Genomic DNA, 8,808 nt, shown 5'->3' with positions numbered 1-8,808 from the left:
TAAATTTATTTTATTATCAATTTGATATAAATTTAATTTAAATGATCCAATTTAATATTAAATATTTTTATAATTTTTATAAATTAACTATCTATATGTACTATATGTAGTTCACAATTAAAATTTTCAAATTACAACTTTTCTTAATTTTTCAAAGAGAAATTTTGAAAATTATCTTTATTTTTAATTTTAATATTATATTTACTAAAATAAAATTTATAAAAATTATCAAAAAAATTAATATTAAGTTTAGACTTAACAAAATATATCTGGATGATCAATTTATAAAAGCTCTAAAAATTTAATACTAAATTAGATCATTTAAATTAAATTTATATGTCCAAATTGATGATAAAATAAATTTATTAAAATTTTATAATTTTCTATCATAAATATAAAAAAATCTGAAAATAAAAAAATTTGTATGGTTTAGATGCTTATCAAGTAATGAGCACCCAATCCAAACGCCGTCATCATTCCTCATGTCTTCTTCCTCCAACTTTATATCATCATTTGGTGTCTCTCAAGCCCTATCTATATATGGACACACACACACAGTCACACACCATCACACTGAAGCAGATAAAGTAGTCTCACACAGCTGAAGTAAGATAGAGAGAGAGAGAGAGAGAGCCAAGATGGAATCAAGAGTTGAAGATATTGTGATTGTGGGAGCTGGGATTGCTGGCCTTGCTGCCTCCTTGGGACTTCACAGGTACCTTCTCTAATTTATTTTCTGTGTTTTCATGCCTGTGAATAGCTTTCAGTAAGTTTTTTTCATGCAAAAATATTTAGAAAGTTTTTACCGAGTTTTTAATATCCTTGAGTCAAACCATTAACTTTATAAAAAGAGTTAATTTTTTTCAATATGTTAAGTTTTACTTTTAGAACGGCTAATATCAAACTATTCTAAAAGAGAAAAAAAAAAAAAGAATTACTTCTCTCATGAAATTAATGAATACCATGTGACTTAGTGCGTGTGCAATAAATTTTTTATATTTGCAAGGTGTTTTTGAAGATTTTTAAATGTCAAAATTCTTTGGTTTTGTTTAAAAAATTCAAAGTCAAATGAAAAAGATACAGAATGTACTTTTGAAGAAGTTAACTTCAAATTGCTTTCCCATTTACGTTTTCCAATTTGAAAGTGAAGTAAAACTACTATGACCATAATACCCTTGTAGCTTATTTTCTTACCACACTTATATATATTTTAACAGAATTATTCAATTATATTTATGTAATCTTTATAAAATCATTTTTGCTTTTATTTGATATTTTCTATATTATTTTTCATATATTTTTAGTAAAAAATTTTAATTTTAATTTTTTTTATTAGAATTTGTAATTTGGGCTAGGCCCGATAGGCAAGCCTAAATTTGTTTGAAAAATTTAGAGCTGAGCTTTTAAAAAATATTAATTTTTTAATATTCAAGTTTATTTAGGCTGGGCTAAATAAATTCAAGAAAATTTAGGCCAAGCCCAATTGGGTTCGAGCTTGGCCTAAATAACAAATAATTTTCAAAAAATATATAAAATATAATACATATTAATTAATTCTTTAAGTTTTATGTCCTTTTATACTAAAATATTATATATTTGAGTGTTTTACTATAGTTATTTTTAAAAAAATTAAAAATATTTATATTTTTATATTTTTATTATTTTTAATCAATAAAATATATCAAAATAATATTTACGATATATTTTTATATTTATTTTTACATTTCCAATTTTTTTTAAAAAAGTTTTGAATCCTATACATCATTTGTATATTCAAAAAAATATATATTTTATATTTTTTATCAAAATAAGATAATTAATTTTAAAGTAAAAATAATTTTAAAAATAAAAATCAGGCATGTACTAATTCTTGACTATACTATTAGATAAACATAATAAATATAAAAATGTTCTTGAATAATTATTTAATTATCATCCATATTAGACTTAGTTAAAAATGAAGAATAAATTAGAGTAAAAATCCCTTGTATGTAAGGATTAAACAATATAAAATGTTAAAAAAATATTTTCAAAAATTTTTTTACTCATAATTAAATAATTTTATTTTATATAATATTTAATGGCTATTTTTCTCATATTCTTAAGAAAAAAAAAGAAAAGTATAGTTTATCCAAAATTTATTAAAAACTTTAAATGAATTGAGATAATAATTTTAAGTTAGTAGTCTAACCGTGAATTAATTAAAATCAACTTGATCATAATTAAAATAATATAATTTAATTAAAATATATAAAATATTTATATATGACCATGATGAGAGTAATATTTAAAAAACTAAAATATTAATTTACAAGTAAAAGAAACATTCATGACTAAATTACATATGATATAATAAACCAGTAACAGAGCTACTTAAGTACAAAGTTGACAAGTTATTATTTTTTATTTTATTCTTTTCAAGTTAAAATAATATTTTATTCTTAACAGAATTATTTAAAAATTGAAATTGGTTTAAAAATAAAAAATATTTTTAAAAAGTTTTGAGTATTCGGGTAGACCGGAATAAGCTCGAAGTCCAAAAATGTTAGGATCAAGCTTTGGCTATATCAACTTTTTAGAAGGGGTAAGATACTTTAAGTTAGATCCAAATAAGCTCGATCCAAATTAAACCCTACCCAAATAAACCTAACTCGACCAAATCACTGGCTCTACTTTTTATACTTTTTTTTGAGTGAAATCATTTATTTTTAAAATGCAGTCGTTTATAAATTATTTAAATTTATATAAATCAATATATTTATAAAAATTTTGGAAAACCGTGTTATTTGTAAATTATTTGTAAATTAATTTTTTTCAATATATCAAGATTTGCATAACAAAAATTATTTATAATAAGACTCATATCTTTTTTGGTAATTACACATCTAAAAAGTATTTTTGCTATATATTATTCAAACAACTTTCAGTTTATCAAATTGACTTTTAAAAAAAATATATATAAATATAAATTTTATTATAATAACTGACTTTTATCAAACTGACTTATATCAAATGAATTTTTGATAAATAAAGTTTTGGTAAACAAAAAATCAAGCAAGCCCTTAAAGATATCAGGTTCTCGAAGAAAAAGTTCTAAAATATTTTTGTAACATCATTTTTGCTTTTTACTATTTTTTAAAAAAATATATTGCAGAGATAACCAAGGTTCAGGGAGGGAGTTTAGTGAATAAGGAAAATTTTTGTTTTTACTAATCTCTCTTTTAAAAATGAAAAATAACTAAATTACAAAAAAATTTCTTGAATTTTGTCAAAATATTTTATCTACTTTTAGAATTAATGTAATTTCTTAAAAAGATAATGAATAAAATAAATAATTTATTTTATTTTTAAAAAAAATTTCACACATACCTACCTTCAATCTTAAGGAGTTTGGGTAGATTTTTTAAATAAAAAATTATAATTTTTAAAAAAGTAAAAAATGAGTAATTTCTCAAATTCATTATAAATGAGATGAGATTTGTGTATGTTTTAATATTTTTTAAAAAAAATTGGGTAGGTTTTACAAAATTTGGAAGTTTATATTAATTCCAAAAATATCAGTGTAAATTTTAGAGAAATTTCATGAAATGTCTCTACAATTCAATTTTTTTAAAAAGAATATTTTGAAGACATGAGCTATTTTTTACATTCACATATAAACTTGCAGGTTAGGCGTCCGAAGTTTGGTTTTAGAATCTTCAGATACTTTGAGGACCTCAGGATTTTCTCTCACACTATGGACAAATGCTTGGAAAGCCTTGGATGTTCTCGGCGTTGGTCACATACTTCGCCAACAACACCTCCAGCTTGTCGAGTAATACTTGTCTCTCAAGCCTAAGAATGGTTTTAATTATGTATGTTATAATAATTTTAAGAAGACACATAAATGAGTTCCATATATTGAGTTTATATGTTTGCTTAACATTTTCAAGGGGAAATATAAATATAAATATAAATGATTATAATACCACACTCTAAATCAAAACCTTAACACATTAAGTTTATTAGTATTTTTCACTTATATACTTCTTCTCTTACAATCGATGTGGGACATTTTCCCCGAGTCATGCTAACTCATATCTTACATCCCAGTGATAACAACATGCCTTTCATAGTTTTATAAACCAGACATTCTTTTAACTGGGTGAGACATTCGTTCAAAAGTAAACACAACTGTTCTTAAATCCATTGGATTGGTCAAGATTAATGAATGAAGAAACATAGTATCCCCTTATGATTAATGTAAACTCATGATGTCTTCTAGAATCTTTGTTTTTTCAACAATACATGTGTCTTTTCTTTAGTAAAACTTTTTTGCATTGTTAATTCCACTCAGACAAAGAAATTAAAGAAGTCAGCTGGTGAATTATTATTAAGAAATGAAATTTTTTGACGCTGATGATTAAGAGCATATGAAACTAAACATTTTGGGATTGGAGTGCAGAAATGTCACTACTTCCTTGATTACGGGACAACAAACATCAACAACAGCTTTTACCAACGCCATGGGAAAGCAGTAAGTTGATCAGTTTGTAAATAAAGACTTTCTTCACTTTATAATCATCATTATCATTATATATATAAACAAAGTCAGTGTAAATGTAAATATACTGCATTTCTCTAGAATTTCATGCATTTGAAGTTTTTAGTGTAATGATATATGAATCTGTCAGTAACAAGTTTGACCACTTGCACATTTTCACAGTCATATACAATATAACATATTTTTACAATATTATCACATGAAATTTATCTCAATATTAATTAAAGACTATGCTTGATCATTGGCATGACCTGCACATAAGAAGGATGGTTGGGGTTAATTGATCAGCCAAGACTTATTAATTAGTTTTTGTACAAAGAAAATTTCAATACAAGTAATAAAACGTTCATATGTTTGAATTGAGGTTTAAACTAACTTAGCCATTTCATATTTACTCTTATTCCATTTTTGGCTTGGAATGTTTGATCTTGCTACAATGATTAAGGGTTCTAGATCCTCTGCATTTAACAAACAAATTCACCACTTGAATATAGAAAAAAAAATCTAGAATGAATGACAAGTGGATAAAGAGAGAGTATACCTAAAATATACATCTACAAATTTGTTCCACTATATATTAGGTACCTCTGTAAGATGGAAAATTCTACCCCATAAGCTAATTGTTGTGATAAGAGAACCAATCCACTTAAATATTCTATTGAGCATTTGATACTATTTAATGAGGGACTTGGTATCATATACTACCAAGTCTCCTTTAGCCACATTCTTTCTTAAATGCATGATGGATTGCTACTTAGGATCCAAGTTAGAGTGCTGATAGAATTTTTACATGGTGCAGTGGGGTCCACGAAGTTCGTCGTGTTAGAAGGCAATTACTGTTGGAAGCACTCGCCAACGAACTTCCAAGTGGCACCATCAAGTACTCTTCAAAGGTGGTAGCTGTTGAAGAATCTAGCTTCACTAAATTAATTCATCTTGTTGATGGAACTATCATTAGAACCAAGGTAATAATAACAATATCTAAGATCAATAACCTCACTGCCTCACCCAAACATGGACTTAAACCTTAACAATAATATCATTGTTTATGACTTTGAGAACAGGTACTCATTGGGTGTGATGGAGTGAACTCAATAGTAGCAAAGTGGCTTGGGTTGAACAAGGCTGCTTTCTCTGGCAGATTTGGAATTAGAGGGTGTATTACATTAAAGAATAGTCATAAGCTTGAACCTAAGTTTATGCAGTTTTTTGGAAAGGGTTACAGAAATGGTGTTTTGCCTTGTGATGACAAGACAGTTCATTGGTTCTTTACTTGGAATCCCACTGACCAAGGTGAATCCTCCATGACTAACAGAATATAAGTCATTATTATTCCTTTAAACTTTTGATAATAAGTATAAGGTGGAGAGAGAAAAAATTTTCTCTTATTTATAAGTCATGTCATTAATTTTTTTATCATAATTTTTTCTTTTTTGTCCCTACATTTAATAAGGGTAAAATTGGAAACTTATTAGATGTTTAGACTGAGTTAAGAAGTTTTAATGTTTTCTTTGATTCTGATAAAACATGTTAAAAATAACTTATCCACAAGTTTTAATTTTTTCTTTCTTTTTAATAAATGCAAGTGTAATACATACTCATCCACTTGGTTGCCTTGCAGAAAAGAAGCTAGAAGAGAACCCAGGTCAAATGAAGCAATTTGTGTTAGAGAAGCTAGAGAATATGCCGAGTGATATTAGAGCCTTCATAGAAAATACTGATTTGGATCATTTCTTATCATCTCCATTGAGATACAGACATCCTTGGGAGCTAGTGTTTGGTAATATCAATAAAAGCAATGTATGTGTTGCTGGAGATGCATTCCACCCTATGACCCCTGATCTTGGCCAAGGTGGTTGCTGTGCTTTAGAAGATGGGGTAGTTTTAGCCCGGTGTCTCGGCGAGGTCTTCTCCATAAAATCTAGTGGATATATCAGAGAGAAGAATAATGAAGAAGAAGAAGAAGAGGAACAGTATAAGAAAATTGAGATGAGCTTGAAGAAATATGCTAGTGAGAGAAGATGGAGATGCATTATTATCATCTTTGCAGCTTATATGACCGGTGTTATTCAGCAGGGTCATTCTAAATTGGTCTCCTTTTTTAGGGACAAATTTTTTACTCCAATTTTAGCTGGTTTTCTATTAAAGGCATCTGATTTTGATTGTGGAAAGTTGAGAAACTCTTAAATTGAGCAATCGAGATCCTATTAAGTTGATCATATGTGAAGTTTGTTGAAGTTGAACGCAAGGTACAAGTACACTATGTTCACCTTCTCTAAGTATGCAAGACAAAATATATATTGAATTTAGGATTAAGGTGCAAACATGCCCAAGGCCAACAATTTTTTCTCTAAGAGCTTTTAGCATCTTTAAATCAACAATAATGCATCATTACTCATTAACTTCATAGAAGACTCCAACTTTCCATAATCTATTGAGTTCTATCCTTAGAACTTAACAATTAACGTTAAACTATTTTAACATATTAAGGAAGGTTGGCCTTTTTAATAAAGTTAATGGATACTCATATACCATTATTAACTTAAAGATATTAGAAGCTCTTAGTGAAAAAGTTTCTAGATATTTTTGCACCTTAATTCTTGAATTTATAGTATTGGTACTTTGCATTCATCTTCACCACCTTGACATATCTTCAATTTTTTAGAGTCTGAGTGGCCAAAAAGAACCTTCTTTCAGAGGATCTAAATTATTGAAGGAGCCAACAATAATGGAATAATAGTCATCCATGTCCTTGCTTATGGAGTAGTTTGTTATGTTTACTAATGCATGCTTCTTCTTGAGAAAATCTTACAATTATAATAATAGATGTAATGTCATTTTTCTCTTTGTTCAGGCCCTAATAAAGCATTTTTCACTATCCTTGGTCTTAAATGTTGCATTTAAAGATTTTGTTTTGGATACTGGCCTAGACTACTATTATTAAAACTTGTAGAGAATCGAAGTCTTTATTATCAAAGAAAGCATTCAATTCTAACCACCACTAAGCATCTGGATTAACTGATTAGGGGGTTAATCTAGTTTAAACAAAGGTCTTAAGTTTGAACTCTGCATATGCAGCAAGTTGCTAATCAAATTAGTTTGGGTCAAAGGCCTATAATATTGGAGTGAAAGCAAAAGCATTCAAGTCTGACCATAGAACAATTGCTTATAGCCTTATATAGAGCCTAAAAGATGAACATCAAATCCTAATAATTAAAAAAAAAAGATAATATTAAAGCCTAACAGAAGGATGATTAGTAGAGCCCAACAAAAATTTAACCAAGCCAATAAAAGCTATTTAAAATCAAACAAAAATTATTAAAATGTTGGCTCATAATCAAGACATTATTTCCTCTATTTTTTTCACGTGTCTGTCTTGGGTCTTTTCAAGCTTAAATTTCCAAAATGACCCTTTGCAAATACTAAGTACAAGTACAGTCCCATGTAAAGCTGCTTAATCACATGGAACAACAAATGCTGAATTTAAATTGAAAAGAAATTTTCATGTGTATATCATGAGAAAATTTATGATACAACTAAAGGGGAGTAATAAAGGAACAAGTACCATCCAGGTGTCAAAATAGTTCTCGGCAAATCCCTGATACAAATTACAATTAGCAGGTCATTAAATCACATAGAACAACTACTAAGACTCAAGCTTCAATTAGTGAGTTCATTATTTTTAGGGCAGAAAAATTAAATCTCAACTCCTATCCAAGATAAAATATGGCAAGATTTGAAATATTTCTTTACTTCAAATATCAATCCTAAAGCTTTGGAACAACATGAACACAAAGGCTCCTAATATTACTATATATTGTCAGGGTAAAAAATATGGGTCAACCTGGATCATATGAGTTGAAAAAAATATGAGTTGAGTTGAGTTTAGTTTAATCTAATTTTACATCAGTTAAAAAAATCTCAATCCAATACTACCAATCTATTTATTTATTTTTTTTCATGGTTTTTTTAAATTACACTTAAATAAGAAGTTATAATATGATATTTACACAATTAAAAAAATTCCACATCATAAATGTATGAAATTAATCAATTTAAACATGATTCATTTCAAATATGCTTGAACCCTCTCCATTTTTATTTGTCAATTTTATTTTATTTTTTTGTAAATAATATGAGTTAAACAAGTCAATCCTTATGCATCAAGGTTAACTCATTTTCTTCACAATTTACTTGATCCCAGCTATAAAAGATCTATTTTTATATAGGTCAATTTTTTTTCCAGCCTGCCCCTTATAACAAGT

General features: G+C 27.2%; 1 protein-coding gene across 2 annotated transcripts; it reads left to right on the top strand.

Annotated features, from left to right (window-relative positions):
• The first annotated feature begins 529 nt into the window (after nucleotides 1-529).
• On the top strand, nucleotides 530-6,786 carry LOC129285318 (monooxygenase 2-like). Of its 2 annotated transcripts, XM_054920952.1 has the most exons (6): nucleotides 530-715; nucleotides 3,668-3,814; nucleotides 4,445-4,516; nucleotides 5,343-5,508; nucleotides 5,608-5,836; nucleotides 6,165-6,786. In XM_054920952.1, exons 1-6 carry the CDS (start codon nucleotides 639-641, stop codon nucleotides 6,728-6,730), a joined length of 1,257 nt encoding a protein of 418 aa, XP_054776927.1. In that variant the 5' UTR covers nucleotides 530-638; the 3' UTR covers nucleotides 6,731-6,786. The 2 variants fall into 2 exon arrangements, with proteins under 2 accessions (XP_054776927.1, XP_054776928.1); XM_054920953.1 differs by lacking the exon at nucleotides 4,445-4,516.
• Nucleotides 6,787-8,808: the final 2,022 nt, after the last annotated feature.

Source organism: Prosopis cineraria, unplaced genomic scaffold (genome assembly GCF_029017545.1).
Source record: "Prosopis cineraria cultivar Desert tree isolate PC_DT_omini unplaced genomic scaffold, ASM2901754v1 PC11, whole genome shotgun sequence".
Lineage (NCBI taxonomy): Eukaryota > Viridiplantae > Streptophyta > Magnoliopsida > Fabales > Fabaceae > Prosopis > Prosopis cineraria.
This window is presented reverse-complemented; position numbering and strand designations above follow the sequence as displayed.

Excerpts from the sequence above, each read along its gene's own strand:
- LOC129285318 (XM_054920952.1), top strand. The coding sequence starts at position 639 with ATGGAATCAAGAGTTGAAGATATTGTGATTGTGGGAGCTGGGATTGCT. Across the intron at positions 716-3,667 it reads GCCTCCTTGGGACTTCACAG|GTTAGGCGTCCGAAGTTTGG; the intron begins GTACCTTCTCTA and ends ATAAACTTGCAG. Across the intron at positions 4,517-5,342 it reads ACCAACGCCATGGGAAAGCA|TGGGGTCCACGAAGTTCGTC; the intron begins GTAAGTTGATCA and ends TACATGGTGCAG.